The sequence below is a fragment of the Rissa tridactyla genome, chromosome 2 (genome assembly GCF_028500815.1).
Source record: "Rissa tridactyla isolate bRisTri1 chromosome 2, bRisTri1.patW.cur.20221130, whole genome shotgun sequence".
NCBI lineage: Eukaryota > Metazoa > Chordata > Aves > Charadriiformes > Laridae > Rissa > Rissa tridactyla.
In genome coordinates this window covers 167,821,444-167,849,338 of record NC_071467.1, presented here as the reverse complement: position 1 = coordinate 167,849,338, position 27,895 = coordinate 167,821,444, and the positions used below count along the sequence as shown (strand labels likewise).

The 27,895-nt window shown below is 60.5% G+C and overlaps 3 protein-coding genes across 7 annotated transcripts in view; 1 reads left to right on the top strand and 2 right to left on the bottom strand.

Annotated features, from left to right (window-relative positions):
• The window catches only part of LOC128904794 (uncharacterized), a 137,243-nt gene that overhangs the window by 21,651 nt on the left and 87,697 nt on the right, over positions 1 to 27,895 (top strand). The window lies entirely within an intron of this gene.
• Positions 252 to 3,849, bottom strand: LOC128904792 (zinc finger protein OZF-like). 4 transcript variants are annotated; one of them, XM_054189513.1, is made up of 5 exons: positions 3,475 to 3,765; positions 3,107 to 3,268; positions 2,722 to 2,848; positions 2,200 to 2,307; positions 252 to 2,018 (listed from the first exon to the last, which is right to left on the bottom strand). In XM_054189513.1, the coding sequence occupies exons 3-5, from the start codon at positions 2,846 to 2,848 to the stop codon at positions 814 to 816; spliced, it is 1,440 nt and encodes a 479-aa protein (XP_054045488.1). In that variant the 5' UTR covers positions 3,107 to 3,268; positions 3,475 to 3,765; the 3' UTR covers positions 252 to 813. The 4 variants fall into 4 exon arrangements, with proteins under 4 accessions (XP_054045488.1, XP_054045491.1, XP_054045489.1 ...); XM_054189514.1 differs by lacking the exon at positions 3,475 to 3,765 and adding an exon at positions 3,840 to 3,849 and having other exon boundaries at positions 253 to 2,018; XM_054189515.1 differs by lacking the exon at positions 3,475 to 3,765 and adding an exon at positions 3,789 to 3,805 and having other exon boundaries at positions 253 to 2,018.
• Positions 12,562 to 23,829, bottom strand: LOC128904778 (zinc finger protein 260-like). 2 transcript variants are annotated; one of them, XM_054189478.1, is made up of 7 exons: positions 23,378 to 23,828; positions 21,806 to 23,273; positions 17,507 to 17,668; positions 17,123 to 17,249; positions 16,601 to 16,708; positions 14,568 to 16,419; positions 12,562 to 14,371 (listed from the first exon to the last, which is right to left on the bottom strand). In XM_054189478.1, exons 4-7 carry the CDS (start codon positions 17,247 to 17,249, stop codon positions 14,260 to 14,262), a joined length of 2,199 nt encoding a protein of 732 aa, XP_054045453.1. In that variant the 5' UTR covers positions 17,507 to 17,668; positions 21,806 to 23,273; positions 23,378 to 23,828; the 3' UTR covers positions 12,562 to 14,259. The 2 variants fall into 2 exon arrangements, with proteins under 2 accessions (XP_054045453.1, XP_054045452.1); XM_054189477.1 differs by having other exon boundaries at positions 14,167 to 16,419; positions 23,378 to 23,829.

Sequence of the window (27,895 nt, the reverse complement as noted above, 5' to 3'; positions counted from 1 at the left end):
CTGTGGGTGACCCTGCTCTGGCCGGGGGTGGGACGGGATGGGCTCCAGAGGGCCCTTCCAACCCCATGATTCTGTGATTCTCTGGAACACCCAGGTGAGGGCCACTGAATGGTGTGCCAGCTCCGCAGTGACTGCGGTGGCAGCTTCCCCATGACAGTGGTGGCACACCACGCACCCGCGTGCAGACACCTGCTCGTGGCTGGCTGTGACACCCACAAGCCCCATCAGGCAATGGAACGGCACCTTTGCTCCCCGCAGGAACACATCAGCCCACACCACTTGCGTGGTCCTTCCCAAAAGCTTTTATAAAGGTGCGGACACTGCTTAAAGGAACCGCTTGAAGCCACCGCTTACACAGACACGATGCTTTTTACTTCATCGAGGCCACCGCAGGTGTCTGACGGAGCTGGCTCCCAGCCGTGGCTACACGGGTCCTCAAACACGCGTGATGCTCCGCGCCGGTCTCTGCTCCCCGCAGCAGGCAAGCTCCCGGGCACCGCTCTCCTCCTCAGGACAAACGCAGCCCGAAGCCCTTCCTTCCCGCACACCCTCCTGCAAACGGCAGCCGCTGAACCCGGGGTGGGGGCGATGCCTTTTGGCCACCCAGCGCTCACCCTCCGTCTGCACCCGCTCCCGGGAAGGCCCGTGGTCATGGGCGGCCTGGCCGGCAGGCGGCTGGGTGCCAGATGAAGGCAGAGGTGGCAGAAAGCCCCTGGTAAGAAGGGACAAGGGGTCCCAAAACCACTTCTCTCAGCTGCTGCACTGTAAGGGTTTGGCCTCCACCCACTCCCCTGGCAGGGATGGACACCCTCGCTAACGCTCGCTGCCCTCCGGAACCACTGGCGGGCCACAGTGCGCCCGCTGATGTCTCTTCAGGTGCTGCTTCTGGCTGTAGGACTTGCCACAATTGCTGCACTTGTACGGTTTCTCCCCGGTGTGGACCCACTGGTGGTCGTTGAGGGCGTGCTTGTCCCTGAAGGCCTTGGGGCACTGGCTGCAGGTGAAGGGGCGCTCCCCGTTGTGGACCCACTGGTGGATGGTGAGGGACTTCTTATCTCTGAAGGCCTTGGGGCAGCGGCTGCAAGCAAAGGGGCGCTCCCCAGTGTGGACCCGTTGGTGGATGGTGAGGGCCTTCTTCTCCCTGAAGACCTTTGGGCAGCTGGTGCAGGCAAAGGGGCGCTCCCCGGTGTGGACCCGCTGGTGGTCGGTGAGGGTCTTCTTGTCCCTGAAGGCCTTGGGACAGCGGGCACAGGCAAATGGACGCTCGCCGGTGTGGACCCGCTGGTGGATAGTGAGGGAATGCTTGTCCCTGAAGGTCTTGGGACAACGGCTGCAGGTGAAGGGGCGCTCCCCGGTGTGGACCCGCTGGTGGACAGTGACGGCATGCTTGTCCCTGAAGGCCTTGTGGCAGCAGGGGCAGGTGAAGGGGTGCTCCCCATCATGGATCCGCTGGTGGAGAGTGAGGGACTTTTTGTGCCAGAAGGCCTTGGGGCAGCGGGTGCAGGGGAACGGGCGCTCATCAATGTGGACCTGCTGGTGGCGCAGCAGGTTGTTCTTGTGGCCAAAACAGTGGCCACAGTGGCTGCAGGTGAAGGGCTTCTCGCCGGTGTGCACTCGCTGGTGGCTCAGCAGGTGATGCTTCTGAGCAAAGCGCTTGCCACAGTTGGCACAGCCGAAGCGCTTCTCCCCACCGTGCACCTTCTGGTGCGACACCAGGAACTTCTTCAGCCGAAAGCGGCGGCCACACTGCCGGCAGGAGAAGCGTCGTGCCACCATGTGCATCTGCTGGTGCTTCTTCAGGTCCTGGACCTTACTGAAGCTCTTTCCACACTCGGCACAAGTGTGGGGGCTCTTGGGGGCCGTGGGTTTGCATGGGAGTTGGGCAAGCAGCAGATTAGCCTTAAGGACCCGTGATCGCTTTCTGTCCTGCTCAGGCATCCCCGGGAGCAGGGCTGTGGGTGTGATCAGGACGTCTGGGACACCACTGACCTCCCTCTGCATCGGTACATCACCGTCTGCTGGGGAGGAGAGGTCGGGGTCACTGCCGGGGATGGCATGGACACATGGGACCCCTCCCCACGGGCAGTGGCACGCGCAGCCCAGCAGCCCCCCACCCTCCCTGGGGCACGGAGCAGCCGGGGCCAAGGGGATGGTGCTGCCGGAACCCCCCAAGCTCCCACGCAGCCGCCTGGTACCCACCTGGCTCAGGGCTGCGGTGCCTCCGCCGCGCCCCAGGGCACTCTGGCACACACGGCGTCTCTTCTCGCTCCATCTTGCAGATGATCTCCGGCTTGACGGCGCACCAGCCTGTGCGGGCAAGAGAGAGAAGCACCCTCTCCCGCACTGCCGGCACAGCGGCACCGGCTCCCCCTGCCCACAGGCCCAGCATCTGCCCCCGCTCCGCTCCTCTCTCCTCACCCTGCCCGCACACGCCTTCGCACCCCCCTGCCCTGCGCCTCCAACGCCATCGTCAGCTTTATTCTACTCCGCTCTCTGCCATTCCTCTCCGCTCTCCTCAACACCACTCCAGCCCACTCTCTCTCCCAGCACCGCTCTCCACAGGAGGCTGCCGGGCAGGGGAAAACCTGCAATCCCAACCGCTCGGGCAGCGCTCGGGCAGCAACACCAACAGCTGGCCTTTGGCTTTCAAGGGCTCCAGCTCAGCTCGAGAGGGCGATTCCAGCTCCACCCCAGCCCGGCGGCACCGCACACAGTCCTCACCCAGCCAGGCCACCGCCTGGTAGTTCTCCAGCATCACCTCCCGGTAGAGCCGCCGCTGCCAGCCCGCCAGCTCGGCCCACTCCTCGGGGCAGAAGTAGATGGCCACGTCCTCGAACGTCACCGACATCTGCGGCAAGAAGCACGCCCGCCTCAGCGCCTTCCCCCGCACACTCGCCCAGCGCCTCTGCCCAAATCCTGCCGCTGCTGCCCCACGCCACCAACCGCGGCAACGCCAGCCCCTGGCGTCCCCGCAGCCGGGGGCGCGTGGGGAGCGCGCGGGCTGCCACGGCTGCAGCTCTGCACAACCTCAGCAAGGGCAGAGCAGGGCGAGCAGACGGGTTGATGGGGAGCGCCGGGGCGGGCGCCCCCTCGCCCTCACCCCCACCTTGCCGCAGCAGCCTGGAGCCCGGCGCGCCGCTGGCTCTCCACGGGGAGACGGAGGCCCGCACAAAGCCTTCTCCGGGGAGATGCAGGTGGGATGCTCCGCGTTCCGCAGCAGATGCCCGCCCGGCACCAGCCGCACCGGCGCAGCGAGGACGGACGCTCCCTGCCAAGCACAGCGTTTGCAGGAAGAAATGAGGGGCAGAACTTCACTTACCTGCCAGCCGCTGCCTGCCCTTCCACCCACAGCCTCCCACCCCCCCGGGAAAAGGACCCCCCAAAGAGCGTCGCTCTCCTGCTTTAGCCCCAGCCAGACACAAAGGACCGGGCGGCTGCTCGCTCCCTCCCCCCGAGGACCCGCTCGCTCCTCACCCTTGTACCGAGGGCCAAAAGGGCAAGAAGCCCTTGGGGGAGAGAAAGAGAGTTTCACGGGGAAAGCAAAAGCTGCCCAAAGAGGGTCGCTGTCGGGGCTCAGCCCCAGCCGGCAACAAAGGACCAGGCGGCCGCCGGCTCAGTCACCTGCCCTCCCCCGGGGGAAAGGGCAGCAGCAGCGGCAGAAAAAGGCCAAAGCCCCGGGCTGGCATCGAGCCTCTTGCAGAGAGCAGCCAAGGGCAGAGGAAAACAGCAGAGACTCCGCGGAAAGAAGCAGCAAAGCCAGGGCCACCCCCCCGCCATTCGCTCCCCACCCGCTGCCCAGCCCGCTCCCGAGCGGCGAGTCCCTCCCCCACCCCGGCCACCTCCCCCAGCTCCGCGCTGGCCCTGACGTCACACGGCACGGAGTAGCCCCTTGGCCAGCTCGGGTCAGCCCTCCCCCGGCTGGGTCCCCTCCCAGCCTCTGCTGGAAATTAACCCCGTCCCCGCCGGACCCAGGACGTTTCCCCCCCCCCCCCCCCCCGATCCCACGCCGGCTCCTTCGTGCCCAGGGCCTGCCCTTGCCACTTACTCGCCACCGCTTTGCCCCGTCTCTGGGCGTAAAACTCCGATTATCTTTCTCCGTTGGGCATAAATCTGCTACCGTCCACATAGAGTTCCAAATCCAGTTTTCAACGGTTCATCTTTTAAACCGGGTCTGCTGGCGTAGACCTGCCCAAGGTGGCCAGGCAATCTGCGGCAAAGGTTCTCGTTCAGCTGTGGGTCACCGAGCGGCTGGATGTCATCTGGACACCACCTTCAGTTACATCTGCCGCATTCACGGAAATGGCCTGGTATTTTCCCAATCGGCTGGGAGAAATCCAGAGATGTCCCTTCTTATTTAGAACGGACGCCGCTGCATGTGGGACCAACGCCGCTCTAGGCTGCCCCAAGGGGAGTTTTCGTGCTTCTTGAATCAGCAAAGCCGCAGCCGCCACGGTGCAGAGGCACGCAGGCCAGCCTTTACTTACCTCATCAAGGTGCTTTGAAAAGGAAGCCACTGGTCTCTCCCAACTTCCAAGCGTTTGGGTCACCACTCCGGAGCCCACCTGCTGTCTTTTGCGGTCACACAGTTGGAAGGGCTTTGCCATGTCTGGGAGGCCTTGGGATGGGGCTTCCATCAGCTGCGTCTTTCTTTCGTCAAAGCGTCTCCAGCACTCCAGGGTCCATTCTAAGAATTCTCCGGGTCCTTTGATGGCGTTGTATAGCGATTTAGTTATTAGCACAAACTTTGGGATCCAAACCCGACAAAATCCAGCCATCCTCAAACATGCCTTCAGTTGCGTCTCAGTTTTTGGCACTGCCACCCTGCATGCAGCCGCTTTTCTCTCTTCTCTGAGTGCTTCGGTACGTTGAAACCCAGATACCCAACTTCCCCGTTTGCTACCTGGGCCGCCTTCTTAGAGACTCTGTAACCCGATAAACCTGAACAATTTACTGAACTGGTGGTGGCTTCAATGCAGGTCTTTTCTGCAGCAGCTCCTATTAGTAGATCCCCTACCTGCTGCAACAGCGTTACTCCGATTCCTTCCTCACGCTGTGCGTGTGACCACCACACCTTGTAATTAGCACTTCCCCATTGCTCTGATTCCTTTGCCAACAGGTACCCACCAGGGCAGGGCTGGCTTTGAATCCCTGAGGGAGCCCAGTCCAGCCCAACTCCGCCTTTCTTCCCATCATGGAACTTTCCCATTCAAAGGCAGATTGTTCTGGAACACAAAAGAAAGGCTCTTTCAAGTCCAGAACAGTAAATAAGCATTTGTTTCAGATCCGGAGGCCAGCAGGGTGTAAGCATTCGGCACAGCAGGGTGTATAGCCACAGGTACTTGGGGGGTGGCTCTGAAACCCTGTCCTAGTCTATACTCTTGAGAGCGAGTTTCTTCACTGGTAAAACAGCAATATTCAATTCAGGTTGGCGTTCTCCAAGTAGTCCGTACTCTATAAAAGTATTTATCAAGGGCTCCAGACCTTTGCGGGCTTCCCGTCTAACAGGGTGTTGATTTACCCCCACCGGCTTTACCCCTGGTCTAAGTTCGATTTTAATTGGGGTTACAGTTTTTGCTTTACCTGGTTTCTTTGCAGCCCACGCCAAAGGGATTACCACGTTCAGTACCGTAGCTGGGATGTTGTTCTCAGGCTCCTCCAAAGTCTCATCCGTCAGCAAGCGGATTGGAGCCTCCCAAGCCGTCTCACGAGGGATGTGCAGCTGCACAGAGTTCTCAGAAAAGGTTACTCGGGCATTCGTTTGACGGAACAAATCTCGTCCTAGTAACGGAAGGGGGCGTTCCGGCACGTAGGGACACTCACGAGTCAACTTAGTGCCTCCAGTTGTACTCCCTAGGTTGCAAGAATGGCCACAGAGCTCTTTGCTGTTGCCCCAAGAGTTGGGATTGCAGTTTTACTTAAGGGTCCTTTACAACCAGTCGCTACCCAATGAGTTGCTCCACTATCCATCAGGAAATCTGTTCTTTCACTCCCCGGCTTTATTGGAACCAGGGGATCCACTGGGGATGCATTAATGTCCCCCCACGCACCACGCTGTGGCCTTCGTTCCTTAGCTGAATCCTCTAAGACTCGTGTCCCCTGATCGATTCTTTCTCTTCCCTGTAGGGACACCCATTTTTCCAGTGCCCTTCAGTGCCCAAAAGAACAGGTAAGACACACGCTTCGTTTCACATCCTATTCAAGGTTAGGTACCGTCTGCGATGTCTCAACCTGAACTGCGCGATGAACGTTTTTGTTCTTTCAAGGCCACCTTTTTACCTGCGCTGAGGACGGAGGGGGGGCAGCTCCAGGCTCTGCTGCGTCGTGCTGTGTGCTGGTTTAGATGCCAGCCTTTGGGATGCTCGGAATATTCGACAGTCGGCAATTATATATAGCTGTAATGGCAATTATACAGCTGCTTAACTTGGTTTTGAATTTTGGAAGCCTTTATAAAATCACCTGGGAGAAGGACGTTTATGGAATCACGGGATTTTTCAGAGCTGGAAGGGACCTCTAGAGATCACCTCGTCCCACCCCCCTGCTAAAGCAGGATTGCCCAGAGCACATCACTCAGGGCTGCGTCCAGGTGGGGCTTGAAAGTCTCCAGAGAAGGGGACCCCACACCCTCCCTGGGCAGCCTGTCCCAGGGCTCTGTCGCCCTCACCGTAAAGAAGTTTTTCCTCATATTTGATGGGAACTTCCTGTGTTCCAGCTTGTGCCCGTTACCCCTCGTCCTGTCACTGGGAACCACCGAAAAGAGTCTGGCTCCATCCTCCTTCAACCCACCCTTTAGGTACTTGCCAACGTTAATAAGGTCTCCCCTCAGCCTTCTCTTCTCCAGGCTGAAGAGTCCCAGCTCTCTCAGCCTTCCCTCATCAGGGAGATGCTCCAGTCCCTCCGTCATCTTCGTTGCCCTCTAGGGAAGCCGTTTAGGCAAGCCAACGCTCATTCAAAGTGATTCTGTAAACAAACTGTAAAAATAACGTTTGCTGGGACCAAAGATAGAAACTGAACAACCAGCCAACGTAAAACCTTGAGGTGGTGGTTACACTTAACGAGCTGAGAATACCTCTCCTTACCAGAGAGAAGAGAGCTGACAAGTAGTCCCTGGGCTTCCCCCACCGCAGAAAGGATTCTAGACAAAGCTGTTGAAATAGTTGTAAATCCGTTTACATCGGGAATACCCTTATTTGTTTGTGCTATGGGGTGAGTAATCTTGAAAAGTTACTCCTGGAAATGGATGGAAAGAGAACTTCTAACTTCCTAGTGGGTACCAGAGGGGGTTTTTTAATGACCTGCAGAGGGTTTTGGGGGGCTTTTTGTTTGTTTGTGGGTTTGGTTTTTTTTTTTTTGCCTTTTTTGTTTGGTTGGTTTTTACTGCCACCTATTTAAAGCAGATTTGGAATCTGGGAGAGTACTTTTAAGTATTCTCTCCACCCTCCTCCTGGGGAAATAACACACTGAAAACGCCTTTGTTTCCTGCCACCCCTTTGGGATGTAGAAAAGTGGTTTTACGTGTTTTCACGGGACAGAGCGGAGATTTAGATTACTCCCATCACCCCACAACAAACATTCTGTAAATCAGACTTTTTACTGTCCCACTCTGTCTTCTTCAGAGAAACTTCTCCGCAGGGGAAGCGCTTCCCTCAGCTGACTCGCTTCTCTGCCCGACTTTGCACTTGTAGAGCTTGAAAGCCAAGCAGGACGCCTGGCCTTCGAGAGCAGGGAAGGGGCTGATGAACCAGACGGCGCAGAAAACGGCAGCAGCCTTAGATGGGTTTTCTGCTCTTGATGTAGCTGTTCCCGTGCTGTCCTCTGTCCCTGCCTCCACCGTGCTCGATGAGATTTTCCACAATTCCGTAGACCTCTACGCTTCTTTCTTCCTTCCTTCCTTCCTTCCCCCTTGTCGAAGCAGGTGAGACATCCCGCTCTAGCTGCCCGTTCTTTGGTTTTGTTTGGGCGTTCTGTAGGTGTGCTTTTGGGTTTTTGTTGCTGTTGTTATTCAATTTTTTTAATGTCAAGGGCTTCTCTGTTAACCTGCTTCATAGAAGAGTTTTGACCTGGGAATACCTTAGCAATGGGAGAGTGATGGGTTGTTTGCACCTTTTTCACGTCACAGTCTTTTCACCTAAGCCTTGGACATGTCGGCTGAGTCAAATTCCTTCCCTGTTCCAAGAGCTACCTGAATACCACTTAGATTTTCTTTTTTTTTATTTTATTCTTACAGTGCATTAATTCAAAATTTCTGTTTTTTTCAAAGATAATCCGAAGCATTTTTGAGTCTGCTTTCTGAGGTATCTGGACTGGACTCCGGATCAAAACGCCAGTGCTTCCTAGAAATAAGGTAAAGGCAGCGTCTTTGATGTTCTCCTTAATCCTCTGTCATTTCTCTTGGATTTTTACATAGTCAAGGTTGGAAAAACAAAAAAAAAAAGAGGGTTTATTGCTTCAATGTTTACTGTAACTAGCTCTTGTGGGGAACCTGGTGTAGGATTTTTTGTTTGCTTTTTCGCTTCAGCGTTCAGTCAGTACCTTCCCCCCTCCCAGCCCCCGTTTGCAATTTCTCTCGAGTAACTTCTATCTTTCCTCACTTGTCCTTCAGTGCCGGCTTGGATAGGGCAGGGAATCTGTGGAAGGAATCGGACATTAGGAGGTGGCGAGTTGGCTGGTGAGTCCTCTCTGCACCACTCCTTCGGCATTTGTGCAGGTTCTCTTAGAGGAATGCACCCTTCCAGCATCCGCAGAGGATAACCTGCCCCAGAGCGGGTCAGGCAAGATGATGGTTCTCCTCTGGCTGTCGTAGCCGTAGAGAACTAGTTTTCCTGGCTCTTCCTTTTCTTTATTATTGCTGTTCCCAGCAATCTGTTTCCGAGGAGGAGCCTCCTCTCTGTGTCCATCCCCTCTCCTTGGCTCAAGCGAGGCAGGTCTCTTACCTGCTAACGGTACTTTAAGGTCACTTGCCGGTCACCATAAATTCTCTCGAACCCCCAGTTCCCTCAGGTACTTGAGACCTTCTTCCATGCCCGTCCGTTTGCTTGGGCAGCATTCGATGTCGTCCTTAAAGGGATACCTGCCCTTTGCAGCTGCCGGCAGTCGCTTCCAGAGACCGAGAGTGTTTGTTTTTCTCCCAGACTCCATCTTTGGCCAGGTTTCCCCAACTGCCCGGCTTTTCCACCACCTAAATCTATGGAATGAGCTCCATTATCCCAAAGCAACCAGGGGATAAGTGTCTCCTCTTCTTGATGACTTAAGTACTTCCTCATATTTCGCAAATCCTTCACAGAGAAGGATTTAACGATTATCATAGAATCATTTAGGTTGGAAAAGACCCTTGGGATCATCGAGTCCAACCATCAACCCCACTCTACAGAGTTCTCCCCTGCACCACATCCCCCAACACCGCATCTAAACCACTCCTAAACACATCCAGGGATGGCGACTCCACCACCTCCCTGGGCAGCCTGTTCCCATGTCCGACCACTCTTTCCGTAAAGAATTTTTTCCTAATGTCTGGTCTAAACCTCCCCTGCTGCAGCTTGAAGCCATTCCCTCTTGTTCTAGCGCTAATTACCTGTGAGAAGAGACTGGCGCCAACCTCTCTACAACGGCCTTTCAAGGAGTTGTAGAGAGCGATGAGGTCTCCCCTCAGCCTCCTCTTCCTCACACTAAACAGTCCCAGCTCCTTCAGTCGCTCCTCATCAGATTTATTCTCCAGGCCCTTCACCAGCTTCGTTGCCCTCCTCTGCGCTCGCTCCAGCACCTCGAGACCTCTCTCGTATTGAGGTGCCCAGAGCCGGACACAATACTCAAGGTGTGGCCTCACCAGTGCTGAGTACGGGGGGACAATCACCTCCCTCTTGCTGCGGGTCCTGCACATCCTGCATTTCAAGGTACTGGAATAGCACTGATGTGCCAGCAGGTCCTATACGGAGCTGGGTTCCAAAGCAGTGGGGAGAGGGGTGGTCTGGGGGCCAAGGTGTCCAGAAAGACAGAGGTACCAAAGTAGTAACCCCCATCAGCAGGGGACAGTTTCCTTGGCAAGGGTGGCCGCAGCCTTCGGGGACACTGCGCTGATCCAGGGACAGGCTGAGCGAGTGACTTTAAAGGAAAGCCCGTGGGCAGGAAGGTGACAGAGAACGTGTCTCTGCTCCCAGAGTGGCAGGATCCCCGTGTGAAGGCACAGGAGGGATGTGGGAAGGGGCGCGCGTACAGGGATGTACGTTCATTTTCTAAAGAGCCCAGAAGGTTTCCATCCCCTGGCTCTTTGGCACAAGCATGAAAGGGCAAGATAAGCCTTCCCCGGGTGAAACCAAAAGCGTAATCGGCAACAGAATCCATCACGTGATGCCCAAAATATGCAGGTACAGCCGTTATCCAAGTCACCGTATCATACACCTGGATGCCAACCCGTACAAAAATAGCCCCTTGCAACCACCGCATACGAACACAAAGAGCCAGAAAACCACGCAACGTATTCAGTAAGTTCGGCAACGTCGCGCCTATTAACGTCAAAGGAAGCTCTCTAAGGGCACGATCCAGCATTTCGCGGAGGAACAACATTCCCTGGGCAAGCTGGAAGCTCACGCCCCACATCGGGCGCAAACAAACCTGTCGCGGTTTGGGTCAGGTTGGCCAATGACAAGCCCACAGACGCTCTCCCCCACCTCTCGCTCCAAGGACAGAGGAAGAAGACAGAGAAAGAGATTTATGAGTTTATAAAAAACTAAGCTACTTTAATGAAAAACTGATAATAAAACCAAAGAGGAAAAAATGAAATAGATGCAATAGATATAAACATATACAAAACCATATCAAGCTCCCAGGGAGATGGCATGGGCTGGCACTGGGGAAGTTCTAGAGGGGACTCAGTGACGAGTAGGAAATGGATTCTAGTTCTACCTTCAAGAACACACGGATCGGGATCAAAGGTAGATGAACTGACAGGGTCCCCCTCAGCTGTCAGGCACTGAAGAGAGAAAGCCACTGAAAAAGCAGACAGCGAAGAAGAAGCCCAGACCCTTTGCTCCCTCAGCTTTTATACTGAGCATGGCAGCTGGGCTGGGACACTGCATTGGTCAGTTTTGTTCACCAACCCGTCCCCTCCTCCCCACAGGTGTGACCCCTCCATGGGGTAAACAACCCAGGCACAGAATCACAGGATCGTAGGGTTGGAAGGGCCCTCTGGAGCCCATCCCGTCCCACCCCCGGCCAGAGCAGGGTCACCCACAGCAGGTGGCACAGGAACGCGTCCAGGCGGGGTTGGGATGTCTCCAGAGACGGAGACTCCCCCACCTCTCTGGGCAGCCTGTGCCAGGGCTCTGCCACCCTCAGGGGAAAGAAGTTCCTCCTCGTGTTGAGGTGGAACTTCCCATGGTCAAGTTTGTGCCCGTTACCCCTTGTCCTGTCCCCGGGCACCACTGAGAAGAGCCTGGCCCCATCCTCCCGACACCCCCCCTTTCAGTATTTATCAGCGTTGATAAGATCCCCCTCAGCCGTCTTTTTTCCAGCCTGAAGAGCCCCAAATCCCTCAGCCTTTCTCCATCAGAGAGGTGTTCCAGCCCCTCAGCATCTCGGTGGCCCTTTGCTGTCCCCTCTCCAGCAGTTCCCTGGCCTGTGGCAATCAGCTGCCCCTAATTACCACAGTAACGAGTATAAGCAGGAGCCTCTCGCGGAGCAGAAGTTGACTCTGCTCCACCCCGAACCAGGACGCTCCCCATCGCTCCCTCTCCCTCACTCCAGCCAGGCAGGTCTCTCCCCTGCTGACAGTATTTTACGGTCACATGAGCATATGCTTTTGTCTTGACCAGTTAGCACAGCTTTCTCTCCCAGTTTGTTAAACAAACCCATTCTCAAAGGCACACAAGGAAATCCGTTTTATGTTGACCTAAGCTGTCCTCCCACCCATTAACTGCAGGTAGCGGTGGACAAATTAGTGACTGACGTGCTCTCAAGAAGCAAAATTTTAGTCCTGAGTGAAGCTTATTGAATAGTTCGTATTCTCCTGGTCTTGGTCTCCTGCATTCCCGCCTCTGCTGTGTGCTGGTGGGACGCAGTATCTGCAACAGCGTCAGACACAAAGCAGTTGAGGCACTCGACTCTCTGGGAATGCAGAGAATTAATCATAGAATCATAGAATGTGTTGGGTCGGAAGGGACCTCTAAAGGCCATCTAGTCCTTTAAAGCAGGGACATCTTCGACTAGATCAGGTCGCTCAGAGCCTCGTCCAGCCTGGCCTTGAATGTCTCCAGGGATGGGGCCTCCACCCCCTCTCTGGGCAACCTGGGCCAGCATCTCACCACCCTCGGTGTAAAGAATTCATGTGCAGTTCTTAAGAGCCTTGGCTAGGGTCCTCAAAAGGAATGGGTTTTTGATGTTACAGCATTTGCTCGATTGATGACGAGGTCTGGCAGCAGCGATACTCCTGCAGCAGGAGACATGCAGCGTTTCAGACTGTCGCGGTTTGACCCCAGCCGGCAGCTACAACCACGCAGCCACTCACGCAGTTCTCCCCCAGTGGGATGGGGAGGAGAATTGGAAGACTAAAAGTGAGGAAAAACTCGTGGGTAGAGATAAAGACAGTTTAATCATAGAATCATAGAATCATAGGGTTGGAAGGGACCTCTGGAGATCATCTAGTCCCACCCCCTGCCGGAGCAGGTAGAGCAAAAGCCACGGATAGAAGCAAAGCAAAACAGGGAATTAACTCCCTGCTTCCCCTCGTCAGGCGGGTGTTCAGCCACGTCCAGGAAAGCAGGGCTCCACCGCGCGTAACGGTTACTTGGGAAGGCAAACTCCACGACTCCGAATGTCCCCGCTTTCCTTCTTCTTCTTCCCATTTCATACGCTGAGCGTGACGTCATACGGCATGGAATATTCCTCCGGTCATTTGCGGTCAGCTGTCCTGGCTGTGTCTCCTCCCACGTTCCCGCGCACCCCCAGCCCGCTCGCTGGTGGGGTGGTGTGAGGAGCAGAAAAGGCCCCGATTGCTTGGGGACAACCCAAACCACCAGTGCGCTATCACGCCGTTCCCATCCCAAATCCCAAACACAGCACTACGCCACTACATGTAGGGTGTGGGTGCTCCCCCCAACCCCAGTGGCCGTGTGGGTGCCCCCCCCAAACAGCTGTGGGCATGTTGGTGCCTTTCCGTGCCTTCCTCAGCGGTGGTGCGCGGGCCCCCCCCCCCCAGCTGTGGGATGCAGGTGCCTTCCTGCAGTGACGCAGGTGTTCCCCCCATAACCCCAGCTGTGGAGATGGGGGTGCTCCCCCCCATACCCTCAACTGCGGGCATGCGTGTGCACCCACCCCCCCACACCCACCCCCCCAACACCAGCGATTTAGGGACCCGCCACACCCAGCTGTGGGGATGTGGCTGCCCCCTCCAGCTGTGGGACGTGGGTGCTCCCCCCCGCAGTGCAGGGATGCGGGTGCCACCCAGATGACCCACTCAGGGGGATGGGGTGGCTCAACGCCCCCACCCACAGGTATGTGGGTGCCCTGCCCTGCCGGGAGAGGGAGAGGGTGGCCATGCCCAGGACCCGCCTGGCCCTGGGTCCCTCTCCGCGGGGATGCGGGACACCTGGCTGTGCCCCCGGGCCATCCCTGAGCACTTCTGGCACCCCCAGGCACCCCAGGTGGCCTTAAACACTCAGGGGGGGCAACTGAAAGATGCGGCACTTCTCTGGTGCCTGCGATGGCAGGTCCCCGCCGCCACCTCTCGGAATTTATTAATAATGGCACCCAATCCAGGCGGGAAACAGGGTGGGGGGGATACTTTCCCCCTGTTTTTTTTTTTTTTGCCTCCCTTTTCTCCTTCTGGCCGGGCACAACAGCTTTGGAGAATTTGGGATATTCGATACCGGGGCGGGCGGGCAGGAATCTCCGCTGGGGAGCAGCTGTTCACTAATCGGGTTTTGTGTATTCCTCTATCAGTATTATTGATGTTCCTCTGCTTTTCCCTTTGCTGTTCTGCTAAACTCAGGCCACGAGTTTCGCCTTTTTCTTCCAACTCTCCCCCGATCCCGCCAATGGCAGGTGGGGAGGTGAAAGAAAGAGCACGTGGTTATTTATTGCTGGCTGGGGCTAAACCGCGATACTCGCAGTAACGCGCCGGCCCACGCCGCTTGCGCGGTTCTTCCCCAAAAGCTGTTCTACAGGTGTGAACACTGCTTTAAGAAGTGTAAGACAAAATGCTTATTATTTAACTAACGCCAGTGCAGGCGTTTGATGGAGGTGGCTCCCAGCCGTGGCTGCTGCGCATCCTCAAACGCGCGTGATGCTCCGCGCCGGTCTCTGCTCCCCGCAGCAGGCAAGCTCCCGGGCACCGCTTTCCTCCTCAGGACAAACCCGAAGCCGTTCCTTCCTGCACACCCTCCTGCAAAAGGCAGATGCTGAACCCGGGGCGGGGGGGTTGCCTTTCGGACGCCCAGCGCTCACCCTCCGTCTGCCCCGACTCCCGAGAAGGCCCCTGGTCACGGGCGGCCTGGCCGGCAGGCGGCTGGGTGCCAGGGCGAGGTGGAGGTGGCAACAACAGCCCGAGCAGGAGGGACGAGGGGTGCTGCAGCTCCCACCTCAGACTCACAGCGTCCACGGAGAGGGGCGGCGAGCCAGGACGAGCTGCGGGCCCCGGAACAGGAGTTTCAGGGGTGCCGGGTGGCGGAGGCGGTCGCAGGCTGGGGGTGCTGGGGGTGCACTGGTGAGCCAGCATGGTGCCTTCGTCCTGAAACTGCTTCTCACAGGCGTCACAGTGGAAGGGCTGGGCCTCCGCCTGTCCCCCCGGCTGCGGCCGGACCCCCTCCTCCTGCTGGCCACACTCTGGCGCTGCCGGCGGTCCCTGGTGCTTCTGCTGGTGGCGACTCAGGCCGTTCTTCCAGACATAGGTCTTGCCGCACTCGCTGCACTTGTAGGGCTTGTGACCGGTGTGGATGCGCTGGTGGACGGTGAAGGCGCTCCTGTGCTTGAAGGCCTTGGGGCAGTGGGGGCAGGCGAAGGGGCGCTCCCCGGTGTGGACCCGCTGGTGGATGGTGAGGATCTGCTTGTCCCTGAAGGCCTTGGGGCAGTGGGGGCAGGCGAAGGGGCGCTCCCCGAGGTGGATGCGTTGGTGGATGGTGAGGGCCTGCTTCTGCTTGAACGTCTTGGGGCAGTGGGCGCAGAGGAAGGGGCGCTCCCCGTTGTGCACCCGCTGGTGGACAGTGAGGGCCTGCTTCTGCTTGAAGGCCTTGGGGCAGTGGGCGCAGGCGAAGGGGCGCTCCCCGGTGTGCACCCGCTGGTGGACGGTGAGGGCCTGCTTCTGCTTGAAGGCCTTGGGGCAGGAGGGGCAGGCATATGGGCGCTCTACGCTGTGGACCAGCTGGTGGACTCTGAGGGTCTTCTTCTTCTTGAAGGCCATGGGGCAGTGGGCGCAGGCGAAGGGGCGCTCCCCGCTGTGAACCCGCTGGTGGATGGTGAGGGTCCTCTTGTCCTTGAAGGCCTTGGGGCAGTTGGCGCAGGCAAAGGGGTGCTCCCCAGTATGGACCCACTGGTGGATGGTGAGGGACTTCTTGTCCTTGAAGGCCTTGGGGCAGTGGGGGCAGGCGAAGGGGCACTCGACGGTGTGGACCCGCTGGTGGACAGTGAGGGTCTTTTTGTCCTTGAAGGCCTTGGGGCAGCGGTCACAGGCGAAGGGGCGCTCCTCGGTGTGGACCAGCTGGTGGGTGGTGAGGGCTGTCTTATCCTTGAAGGCCTTGGGGCAGCGGGGGCAGGCAAATGGACGCTCCCCGGTGTGGACCCGCTGGTGGACGGTGAGGGCCTGCTTGCGCCTAAAGGCCTTGGGGCAGCGGTCGCAGCGGAAGGGGCGCTCCCCAGTGTGGCCACGCTCGTGGATGGTGAGGATCTGCTTGTCCCCAAAGGCCATGGGGCAGCGGGTGCAGGCAAATGGGAGTTCCCTGGTGTGGACCCACTGGTGGCTGACCAGGTGGTACTTCTGCCTGAAGCGGTGGCCGCAGTGGCTGCAGGTGAAGGGCTTCTCGCCGGTGTGCACACGCCGATGGATCAGCAGGCGATCCCTCTGAGCGAAGCACTTGCCACAGTCAACACAGCTGAAGGGCTTCTCCCCACCGTGCACCTTCTGGTGGGACACCAGGAACTGCTTCAGCCGAAAGCGGCGGCCGCACTGCCGGCAGGAGAAGGGCCGTGCCGCCGTGTGCGTCTGCTGGTGCTTCTTCAGGTCCTGGATCTTGCCAAAGCTCTTCCCACTCTTGGTGCAGGCGTGGGGTCTCTTGGGGGCTGGTGGGCTGTGGAGTGGCTGAGCCAGCAGTACCTTGGCTGGGAGGCCCCCGGACTGCCTTCCACCCCGCTCAGGCATCCCCGGGAGCAGGGTGGTGGGGTCTGGCGGCCCCTTGGGGACCTCCCCATCCCCCCTCCGCATCGGGACGTCACCGTCTGCTGGGGAGGAGAGGTCGGGGTCACTGCCGGGGATGGCATGGACACATGGGACCCCTCCCCACGGGCAGTGGCACGCGCAGCCCAGCAGCCCCCCACCCTCCCTGGGGCACGGAGCAGCCGGGGCCAAGGGGATGGTGCTGCCGGAACCCCCCAAGCTCCCACGCAGCCGCCTGGTACCCACCTGGCTCAGGGCTGCGGTGCCTCCGCCGCGCCCCAGGGCACTCTGGCACACACGGCGTCTCTTCTCGCTCCATCTTGCAGATGATCTCCGGCTTGACGGCGCACCAGCCTGTGCGGGCAAGAGAGAGAAGCACCCTCTCCCGCACTGCCGGCACAGCGGCACCGGCTCCCCCTGCCCACAGGCCCAGCATCTGCCCCCGCTCCGCTCCTCTCTCCTCACCCTGCCCGCACACGCCTTCGCACCCCCCTGCCCTGCGCCTCCAACGCCATCGTCAGCTTTATTCTACTCCGCTCTCTGCCATTCCTCTCCGCTCTCCTCAACACCACTCCAGCCCACTCTCTCTCCCAGCACCGCTCTCCACAGGAGGCTGCCGGGCAGGGGAAAACCTGCAATCCCAACCGCTCGGGCAGCGCTCGGGCAGCAACACCAACAGCTGGCCTTTGGCTTTCAAGGGCTCCAGCTCAGCTCGAGAGGGCGATTCCAGCTCCACCCCAGCCCGGCGGCACCGCACACAGTCCTCACCCAGCCAGGCCACCGCCTGGTAGTTCTCCAGCATCACCTCCCGGTAGAGCCGCCGCTGCCAGCCCGCCAGCTCGGCCCACTCCTCGGGGCAGAAGTAGATGGCCACGTCCTCGAACGTCACCGACATCTGCGGCAAGAAGCACGCCCGCCTCAGCGCCTTCCCCCGCACACTCGCCCAGCGCCTCTGCCCAAATCCTGCCGCTGCTGCCCCACGCCACCAACCGCGGCAACGCCAGCCCCTGGCGTCCCCGCAGCCGGGGCGCGTGGGGAGCGCGCGGGCTGCCACGGCTGCAGCTCTGCACAACCTCAGCAAGGGCAGAGCAGGGCGAGCAGACGGGTTGATGGGGAGCGCCGGGGCGGGCGCCCCCTCGCCCTCACCCCCACCTTGCCGCAGCAGCCTGGAGCCCGGCGCGCCGCTGGCTCTCCACGGGGAGACGGAGGCCCGCACAAAGCCTTCTCCGGGGAGATGCAGGTGGGATGCTCCGCGTTCCGCAGCAGATGCCCGCCCGGCACCAGCCGCACCGGCGCAGCGAGGACGGACGCTCCCTGCCAAGCACAGCGTTTGCAGGAAGAAATGAGGGGCAGAACTTCACTTACCTGCCAGCCGCTGCCTGCCCTTCCACCCACAGCCTCCCACCCCCCCGGGAAAAGGACCCCCCAAAGAGCGTCCCCCACAGTGGCACCCGGCTCGGTGCAAAGGTGAGAAATAGCAACGGAAATAGGATTTCTGGAAGTTCCTGACAGCACAGAAATCGGCCTGCAGTCCCCAAGAAGAGCAGCGGGACGATGCGCGGGGCTGCCCCGGGGGGGTCTCAGTACCTGGCCCGGGCTGAGCCGAGCCCTTCCCAGCGCCGGTGTCGGCAGGGCCGGATCCGGGGGGTGCGGGCGGTGGGACACGGAGCAGCGCGTCCGTGTTGGCACAGGGGCCCCGCGGGTAGACAGGGAAAGGCCGGGCGGCGGCGAGCACCGGGCACTGGGGGAGCACCAGGGAGACGGGGGGGAGCCGCACCCGGGAAGCGCCGGGCTCCGGGGCGGGGGCGGGGGGTCCGTCGGGGCTGCGGGGCGGCCGGCGGAGGGCAGAGGCCGTCGGGGCCGGGGTCCCCTCCCGGGGTCCCAGCCGGGGGACCCCGCGGCAGCCGCCGCCCCCCGCCCCTACCTGCGCCGGGGCCGCGCCGCCAGCCCGGCCGGGCCGCGGGCACGGAGAGAGGCGGCCCCGGCAGGCGCCCGCCGCCTCAGCCCGGGAGGGCCGCCCGCCGCCGGGGCAGCACGGGAGGTGTAGTCCTGCCGCTCCGCCCCGCTCGGCCCCGCTCGGCCCGGCCCGGCTCGGCTCGGCTCGGCCCGGCTCGGCTCGGCTCGGCTCGGCCCGGTTCGGCTCGGCCCGGTTCGGCTCGGCTCGGCTCGGCCCGGCTCGGCTCGGCCCGGCTCGGCTCGGCTCGGCTCGGCCCGGCTCGGCCCGGCTCGGCTCGGCTCGGCTCGGCCCGGCTCGGCTCGGCTCGGCCCCGCTCGGCTCGGCTCGGCTCGGCTCGGCTCGGCCCGGTTCGGCCCGGCTCGGCTCGGCTCGGCCCGGCCCGGCTCGGCTCGGCTCGGCTCGGCTCGGCCCGGTTCGGCTCGGCTCGGCTCGGCTCGGCACGGGGGGGCGGGCGCCCCCCGCCGCCCTCCCGCGGGGCTGCGGGTGCTCCCCTCACGCCCCAAACCCCGCAGAGGCGGGTGCCCCCCCCCCCCGCGCCCCAAAGGCTGGGAGGGGGGTTCCTCCCGTGCCCCCCCCGGCTGTGGGATGCGGGTGCCCCCCTCGCCCCCCGCTGCAAGGCTGCGGGTGCCCCCCCCCGATGACCCCACCCGCGGGGATGCGGGTGCTGCCAGACACCGGTCAAGATGATAAACGGAATCAGCGCTACTCGCCCGACTCAAGTTTTCTCTAAGCTTTACCAATGCCGACCCAAAACGTGCGGTCACTCACTAAATAAGACGCGGGCTCTCAGCCTGCAGGAGTTCGTAGACTCACAGAACCATAGAATCGTTTTGGTTGGGAGAGACGTTTTAGACCATGGAGTCCAACCGTTAGCCCAGCCCTGCCGAGCCCACCACTACCCCACGTCCCTCGGCACCGCGTCTGCCCGGCTTTTAAATCCCCCCAGGGATGGCGACTCCCCCGCTGCCCTGGGCAGCCTCTTCCAACGCTCCACAACCCTTTTGGGGAAGAAATTTGTCCTAATATCCATCCTAAACCTCCCCTGGCACAACTTGAGGCCGTTTCCTCTTGTCCCATGGCCTGTTCCTTGGGAGAAGAGACCGACCCCCCCTGGCTACCCCCTCCTTTCAGGGAGCTGTGGAGAGCGAGAAGGTCTCCCCTCAGCCCCCTTTTCTCCAGGCTGAACACCCCCAGCTCCCTCAGCCGCTCCTCACAAGACTCCTGCTCCAGACCCCTCACCAGCTCCCGTGCCCTTCTCCGGACATGCTCCACGTGTCTTTCTTGGCGTGAGGGGCCCAAAACTGGACACGACCCTCGAGGTGGGGCCTCACCAGTGCCCAGGACACGGGGACCATCACTGCCCCGCTCCTGCTGGCCACACAATTCCCAGTACAAACCAGGATGCTGGTGGCCTTCTTGGCCACCCGGGCACGCTGCTGGCTCATATTCAGCCGCTGTCGACCACCACGCCCAGGTCCTTTTCCACCGGGCAGCTCTCCAGCCACCCTGCCCCCAGCCTGGAGCGTCCATGGGGTTGGGGTGACCCAAGAGCAGGACCCGGCACTTGTCCCTGTTGACCCTCACACCGTTGGCCTCGGCCCATTGATCCAGTCTGTCCAGATCCCTCGTTAGAACCTTCCTACCCTCCAGCAGTGTTGTCTACAACACCTACAACACCTACAACACCTACAACACCTACCGCCCAGCCTGGTGTTGTCTACAAACTGACTGAGGCTGCACTCAGTCAATTCTACCAACCCCTGCCCGGGTCGTTGATAGAGATGTTAAAGAGAACTGGCCCCGACGCCGAGCCCTGGGGAACACCGCTGTAACTGGCCACCAACTGGATCGAGCTCCGTTCCCCACCGCTCTCTGGGCACAGCTCCCCAGCCAGTTTTTTACCCAGCGAAGAGCGCTCCTGTCCAAGCCACGAGCAGCCAGGTTCTCCAGGAGAATGCTGTGGGAAACGGTGTCAAAGGCTTCACTAACGTCCAGGTAAACAACATCCACAGCCTTTCCCTCACCCACTGAGGGGGTAACCATAGAAGGAGATCAGGTTTGTCAAGCAGGACCTGCCTTTCACGAACCCATGCTGACTGGGCCTGATCACCTGGTCGCCCCATACGCGATGCGTGAGGACACTCAAGATGACCTGCTCCATAACCTTCCCCTGCGCTGAGGTCAGGCTGAGGGGCCTGGAATTCCCCAGGTCCTCCCTGTGGCCCTTCTTGTAGATGGGCGTCACACTTGCTAACCTCCAGTCAACTGGGACCTCCCCGGTGAGCCAGGGCTGCTGAGAAGTGACGGGAAGCGGCTCGGTGACCACTTGGCGAATTTCTGTGGGGCAGGTCCAGACCCAGGGTGAAGGTCCCCAGCTGCAGACCTGCTGCTCCCAGGAGGACCAACTCCACTTGCCCTCCGGTGGGGCTCCATTTATGACCTCGTGGAATCTGGTCTCTGGTCACGTTTGTCCTCGTTGGCAGAGGGGCCTTTACTTCCTTCTCCTTGGTGCCGTGTAGGTTGGGTGGCCCAAACCCCAAACTGCAACTTCTAGGTTTTGGAGTGGTTTTGGTGCTATCCGGGGGGGGGGGGGGGGGGGGGTTGCACCTGCCACAACCCCCACCCACAGGGATGCGGGTGCCCTGGTGTCTTTGGGCGGCAGCGCTGGGGGTAACTCCTCTGGGGGGTGGGGGGGGGGGGGGCTGCATGCAGGACTGGGGGGCGCTGTCTGTGCTGGGGACCACCAGCGCCAGGACCACGACTCAGCTGTCCCCGCTTCCCCCAGTCCTTGCCGGCGGAGCGGCATCCTCGGAGGCTGGCGACGGCCCCTCGGGGTCGGCCACGCAGGCGTGGTCCTGGGGGGGGCCGCACTCTGCTCCCCGTCCCCGCAGGCTGGCGATGGCCCCGGGGGATAATGGCCCGGCTGTGGCTGGGACAGAGTCCAGTTCCTCCTCGGCAGCTGGGACGGGGCCGCGTTTCGGGTTTGTGCTGCAAACGGCGTCCATCACCCCGGGACGTGTTCGTTATCGCCCAGCAGCGCTCGCACAGCGCCAAGGGCTCTTCTGCTCCTCAGCCCTCCCGCCAGCGAGCAGCCTGGGGGGCACAAGGAGCTGGGGGGGGGACGCAGCCGGGACAGCTGAGCCCCTCGACCAAGGGATATCCCAGAGCACGGGGCGTCGTGCGCAGCCACAAAACTGGGGGGGAGAAGGGGGGGGGCAGCCGCTGGGGACTGGCTGGGCATCGGTCGGTTGGTGGTGAGCAACTGTTTTCATCTCTGTCGCGGCTGGGGCCGGAGTGGCCACTAAATGAAGGACAGACGCTCCCTTTCGATCTCTCTCTCCCTTCCCAGAAGAGAAGGGAGAGAAAATAAGGGAGGGAGACTGATGGGTTGAAAAAGAAAACTAAAGCTACTTTAATGGAACATTAATAATAAGAAGAAAAGGGAATAATATTAAAAAGAAGAAAATAATGAAATATATACAATATATACGTACCAGTATCAAGCTCCCGGGATGTCGATCGCGTCACCGGCAGGCACTGGGGAAGTCCCAGAATGGACCCAGTGATGGACAGGAGCTGGATTCCAGATCTGGAGTCAGGAATGCACGGATCGGGATCAAAGGCAGCGGAACAGACAGAGTCCTCCCGGGACACCAGCCGTGAAAGAAAGAGGCCGATCCTTTCGTCCCTCAGCTTTTGTAGTGAGCGTGATGCGGGTGGGCTGGAATACCCCGTGGGGCAGTTTGGGGTCACCTGCCCCGTCTGCTCCTCCCCGCAGGTGCGACCCCTCTGCGCTTCTCCGCTGCCGACCCTCAGCCGCGGCACATAACAGCGAGCTGACCTTGGTTGTTATAGCAATAAGTATAAGCAAGAGCCTCTCCGCATACCATTCCTTGGTATTCACTGTAAACATCAGGCCTTATCAGTGCTAGCGCAGAAACTGCCTGAAAAACATGCGATTAATTTCAGAAACAGCCGTGAGTTAGAGGCGACTTATCTGAAAAGTAAAATTACCGAAAGGAAAATTGGTTCTGTTTTACCTCAAACCAGGACAACGTGCATCAATTTATTTTCTTGGATTTTATTTTCCTCTCGCTGTTTTTTTTTTTTTTCTTTATCTTTTCCTTACAATTTTATTTTCATAATTATTATTTCTTTTTAATTATTAAACTCTATTTATCTCAACCCACGAGTTTCTTTCTCACTTTTACCCTTCCCATTCCCCCCGTCCCTCTGGGAGGGCAGCGAGTCGGGGGCCGGGTGCTGCTTCGTTGCCGGACGGGGTTAAACCACGACAGACACTAAAGCATGAAGAGGCAGCAGATGAGCAAAGGAGGGTCCGTACGCCAGACCCCACGGCACGACAACCCGCACAGCTCTCGGGGACAGCGTGGTGCCGGCAGCGTGGCCAGCGGTGCCAACCCGGCCTGTTTCCAGCCGAGCTCTGGCACCTCGGGTGGTGTGGGAGCGCGGAGCCCCCGTGTCCCGGACTCCAGCGCTGAGGAGCGGGGCCAGGCGCATCTCCCGGGCCAGGGGCCGGCCCTGCCTCCCGCCTCATTTGAAGTCCCTGCTGTCCCGGCAGCTGGCAGAGCCCCGCTCCCCGCCGGCGCTGCCGGCAGAGGGTGGCCGTGCCCAGGACACGCCTGGCCCTGGGTTCCTCTCCTGGAGGATGCAGAGCACCTGCCTGTGCCCCCGTGCCATCCCTGGGCAGCTCGGACACCCCCAGGGCAGCCCACGTGGCATTGAAAACCCAGGCGAGGGCAATTGAGCGGTGCAGCTGCTCCCCCCGTGACTGCAATTACAGCCCCCCAGCGACTGCGGTGGCGGCTCCGTGGGAACTGGTACATAAGAGGTTAAAAATGCTCGTGTCCCCTTATCTCTTGGGTGAACCTCGTCGTTGGTGGAGATCCTCAAGGTTGAAGCAGAAGGAGGGAGTCCTGACAGTCCTGTTTAGCCAAAACACTGCAGGAACAAGCAGATAAACGCTTTCAGCACAGAACGAACGTTGAACTGTCTCAGACAAAGCCCTTTGCGGGACTCCAAAACCGACAAATATCAAAACTTACTCATAACGCCACAAGCTCCACTCACGGGGACGTGGGTGCCCCCCATGCCCCCACGCACAGGGATGTGGGTGCCCTGCGCTGCTGGGACAGGGAGAGGGTGGTCGTGCCGAGGACCCGTCTGACCCTGGGTCCGTTTCCAGGAGAACGTGGGGCACCTGCTTGTACCCCCGTGCCACCCCTGGGTAGCACCGACACCCTCACGCGCCCCAAGTGGCATTAAACACCCAGGCGCGGGCAACTGAACGGTGGCAGCTCCCCAGTGACTGCGGTGGCTCCCCGGGCACCCGCGTGCAAACACCTACTCGTGGGTGTCCGGGTCACCCTCCAGCCCCATCAGGCGACACAACGGCACCTTCGCTCCCCGCTGTCCCGGTCCCAGCGGGGATGGGGTTAATTTTCCCAAGGAGCTGGGCCGGGACACGGCTGGGTTGGCTGACCCGAACTAGCCACAGGGGTGTGGGGTGGGTGGCCGCGCTTACACTGGCTGGGAGGGGGGCAGGAATGGCAGCCCAGGAGCCGCCTGGGCTTTGGGCTCGGTGGGTGAGCGGGGGTCCGTTAGTGCACTTGGGGGTCCGTTAGTGTGCTCGTGCTCCGTGTGTTCCCTGAACGCTGTTTATCAGGGAGAGGCATCGGGGTTGTCATTTTGCTGTCCTGTGTAACGTCGACGTACGACGCGATAACAGCGCTGTTCGGGCAGTTACGTGGGTGTTTGTATGCGGCATCGCCGTCCTCTGCGCGCCTGGGAAGCCACCTCTCGGGATTTATTAACGATCGCACCCAATCTAGGTGGGAAACAGGGGGCGATGCTTTCCCCAGATCTTTCGCCTCCCTTTCCTCCTCCGGGCCAGGTACAACGGCTTTTCAGAACTTTGTTTGTCCTTGGGGTGCTCAAACCAGCACGATCCCCCTGCTGTGTCTCCTGAATGGGCTTCGGGTCTTGTTTGGGGTTACACAACTATTTAAGACCACCATCCAGAGCTGTGCCCCGAGGCTGGATCGTCAGGGGCGGCACTGCACGAGGGACAGCATGGGCAGGGATCCAGGGAACTCCTCACTCCCCGTGCTCTGGGACTTCACCCCCGAACAACGGCACGACTCTGATAAAATGGTGGAATATTTGAAAGGGAAAGGCCGTGGCTGTTCCAGAGAGGCACAGCTCACGGCCCCGGGGGGGCCCTGGCCAATATTTACCAAACGCTGCTCGACATTGTGCAGCACCCGCAGGGGAAAGAGAGGGAAAACAGACCAAACCAGCCTGCGGCTACTGCAACCCCCACGACAGCCACTGCGGCTACTGCAACCCCTGCGATAGACACTGCGGCTACTGCAACCCCCCCGACAGACACTGCGGCTACTGCAACCCCCCCGACAGACACTGCAGCTACTGCAACCCCCACGACAGCCACTGCAGCTACTGCAACCCCCGCGATAGACACTGCGGCTACTGCAACCCCCCCGACAGCCACTGCGGCTACTGCAACCCCCGCGATAGACACTGCGGCTACTGCAACCCCCACGACAGCCACTGCAGCTACTGCAACCCCCGCGATAGACACTGCGGCTACTGCAACCCCCCCGACAGCCACTGCGGCTACTGCAACCACCGCGATAGACACTGTGGCTACTGCAACCCCCCCGACAGCCACTGCAGCTACTGCAACCCCCCCGACAGACACTGCGGCTACTGCAACCCCCCCGACAGCCACTGCGGCTACTGCAACCCCCGCGATAGACACTGTGGCTGCTGCAACCCCCCCGACAGCCACTGCGGCTACTGCAACCCCCGCGATAGACACTGCGGCTACTGCAACCCCCACGACAGCCACTGCAGCTACTGCAACCCCCGCGATAGACACTGCGGCTACTGCAACCCCCCCGACAGCCACTGCGGCTACTGCAACCACCGCGATAGACACTGTGGCTACTGCAACCCCCCCGACAGCCACTGCAGCTACTGCAACCCCCCCGACAGACACTGCGGCTACTGCAACCCCCCCGACAGCCACTGCGGCTACTGCAACCCCCGCGATAGACACTGTGGCTGCTGCAACCCCCCCGACAGCCACTGCGGCTACTGCAACCCCCCCGACAGCCACTGCGGCTACTGCAACACCCGCGACAGAAACTGCGGCTACTGCAACCACCGCGATAGACACTGTGGCTACTGCAACCCCCCCGACAGCCACTGCAGCTACTGCAACCCCCCCGACAGACACTGCGGCTACTGCAACCCCCCCGACAGCCACTGCAGCTACTGCAACCCCCCCGACAGCCACTGCGGCTACTGCAACCCCCGCGACAGCCACTGCGGCTACTGCAACCCCCGCGATAGACACTGCGGCTACTGCAACCCCCCCGACAGCCACTGCGGCTACTGCAACCCCTGCAACAAACCCTGTGGCTACTGCAACTCCCCCAACAAACACTGCGGCTACTGCAACCCCCCCGACAGCCACTGCGGCTACTGCCACCCCCACGACAGCCACTGCGGCTACTGCCACCCCCACGACAGCCACTGCAGCTACTGCAACACCCGCGACAGCCACTGCGGCTACTGCAACCCCCGCGACAGCCACTGCGGCTACTGCAACCCCCACGACAGACACTGCGGCTACTGCAACCCCCGCGACAGCCACTGTGGCTACTGCAACCCCCACGACAGACACTGCGGCTGCTGCAACCCCCCCGACAGACACTGTGGCTACTGCAACCCCCGCGACAGCCACTGCGGCTGCTGCAACCCCCCCGACAGACACTGTGGCTACTGCAACCCCCCCGACAGACACTGCGGCTGCTGCAACCCTCCCGACAGACACTGTGGCTACTGCAACCCCCCCGACAGACACTGCGGCTACTGCAACCCCCCCGACAGACACTGTGGCTACTGCAACCCCCGCGACAGCCACTGCGGCTACTGCAACCCCCGCGACAGCCACTGTGGCTACTGCAACCCCCGCGACAGCCACTGTGGCTGAACCAGGGGACCAGCCCGCGCCGGTGTCAGTCGCCCCTGTACAGAAGCAGAAACACCCCAAGGAATCAGTTCCCTCAGGGAGGGGTGATGATGAACCAAGGGCCACCGTGGGGACAGGAGGAAGAGGCAGAACCAGAGGTCATCACCCGATCCCTCTCCCTGAGCGAGCTGCGGGAGAGGCAGAAAGATTTCAGCCACCATCCGGGTGATCACATTGTCCCCCGGCTGCTCCGACGCCGGGATAACGGGGCCAGTAGCCTGGAATTCGAGGGCAGGGAAGCCAGGCAGCTGGGACCCCTGCCCAGGGAAGGGGGCATTGACAAGGCGACTGGGGAAAGGACACAAGCCCTCAGCCTCTGGAGGCCACTGCTGTCAGGGGCGAGTGAAAGGTGCCCCTTCAGTGAAGATCACGCACACAGTCACAGACTGGTTTGGGTGGGGAAGGGACCTCAAAGCCCCCCCAGCGCCACCCCCTGCCCCGGGCAGGGACACCTCCCACCAGCCCAGGTTGCTCCAAGCCCCGTCCAACCTGGCCTTGAACCCCTCCAGGGATGGGGCAGCCACAGCTTCTCTGGGCAACCTGGGCCAGGGGCTCACCCCCCTCACAGCCAACAATTTCTGCCTCACATCTCATCTCAGTCTCCCCTCTGTCAGTGGAAAACCCTTCCCCCTCGTCCCATGGCTCCCCTCCCTGCTCCAGAGTCCCTCCCCAGCTTTCCTGGAGCCCCTTGAGGGACTGGAAGGGGCTGGAAGGTCTCCCCGGAGCCTTCTCTTCTCCAGGCTGAACCCCCCCAGCTCTCCCAGCCTGTTGTACGTCGTCCAAGCAAGTGGGCCACAATGGAGAGAGGTATCCGGGGGGGAACCCCCTGCTCGTGCCAGACCGGGGACGCACGGCAGAGCAGCGGGGACTGCGCCGTGGCCCCCACGCACGTCTCAAGCCGGAGACCCTGTCAGGGCAGGACACGGCGCCGCAACACCAGGCTGGGCCCGAGGCGCAGCAAGGACGGATGGTCCCTGCCAAGCACAGGATTTTGGCAAATAAATCAGGGGCAGAACTTCACTTACCTGCCAACCGCTGCGTGCCCTGCCACCCACAGCCTCCAACACCGCTGGGAAAAGGACCCCCCAAAGAGCATCGCTCTCCTGCTTTAGCCCCTGACGGCAACTAAGCCCCACGCGGCCGCTCGCTCCGCACTCCCCTGGTGTGATGGGAGAGGGAATGGGAAGGGTTAAAGTAAGAAAACTCACGGGTTGAGACAAAGACAGTTTCCCAGGTAAAGCAAAAGCCAGGCACGCAAAAAACAAGGAATTCGCTCACTGCTTCCCGTCACAGGCGGGTGTTTGGCCATCCCCTGGACGGCCGGGCTCCGTCACGTGTAACGGTGACTTGGGAAGACAAAAGCCATCATGCCGAACGTCCCCCTCCCCCTTCCTTCTTCTTCCCCCAGCTTTATGTACTTTACGACGCCATACGGCACGGAATACGCCTTTGGTCATTTGGGGTCAGCTGTCCCGGCTGTGTCCCCTCCCAACGGCTTGCGTCC

Coding starts and splice junctions, on each gene's coding strand:
- LOC128904792 (XM_054189514.1), bottom strand. CDS start 2,848: ATGTCGGTGACGTTCGAGGACGTGGCCATCTACTTCTGCCCCGAGGAG. Junction 2,308..2,721: donor CCAGGCGGTGGCCTGGCTGG/GTGAGGACTGTG, acceptor TTGCCCGCACAG/GCTGGTGCGCCGTCAAGCCG. Junction 2,019..2,199: donor GCACCGCAGCCCTGAGCCAG/GTGGGTACCAGG, acceptor TCTCCTCCCCAG/CAGACGGTGATGTACCGATG.
- LOC128904778 (XM_054189477.1), bottom strand. CDS start 17,249: ATGTCGGTGACGTTCGAGGACGTGGCCATCTACTTCTGCCCCGAGGAG. Junction 16,709..17,122: donor CCAGGCGGTGGCCTGGCTGG/GTGAGGACTGTG, acceptor TTGCCCGCACAG/GCTGGTGCGCCGTCAAGCCG. Junction 16,420..16,600: donor GCACCGCAGCCCTGAGCCAG/GTGGGTACCAGG, acceptor TCTCCTCCCCAG/CAGACGGTGACGTCCCGATG.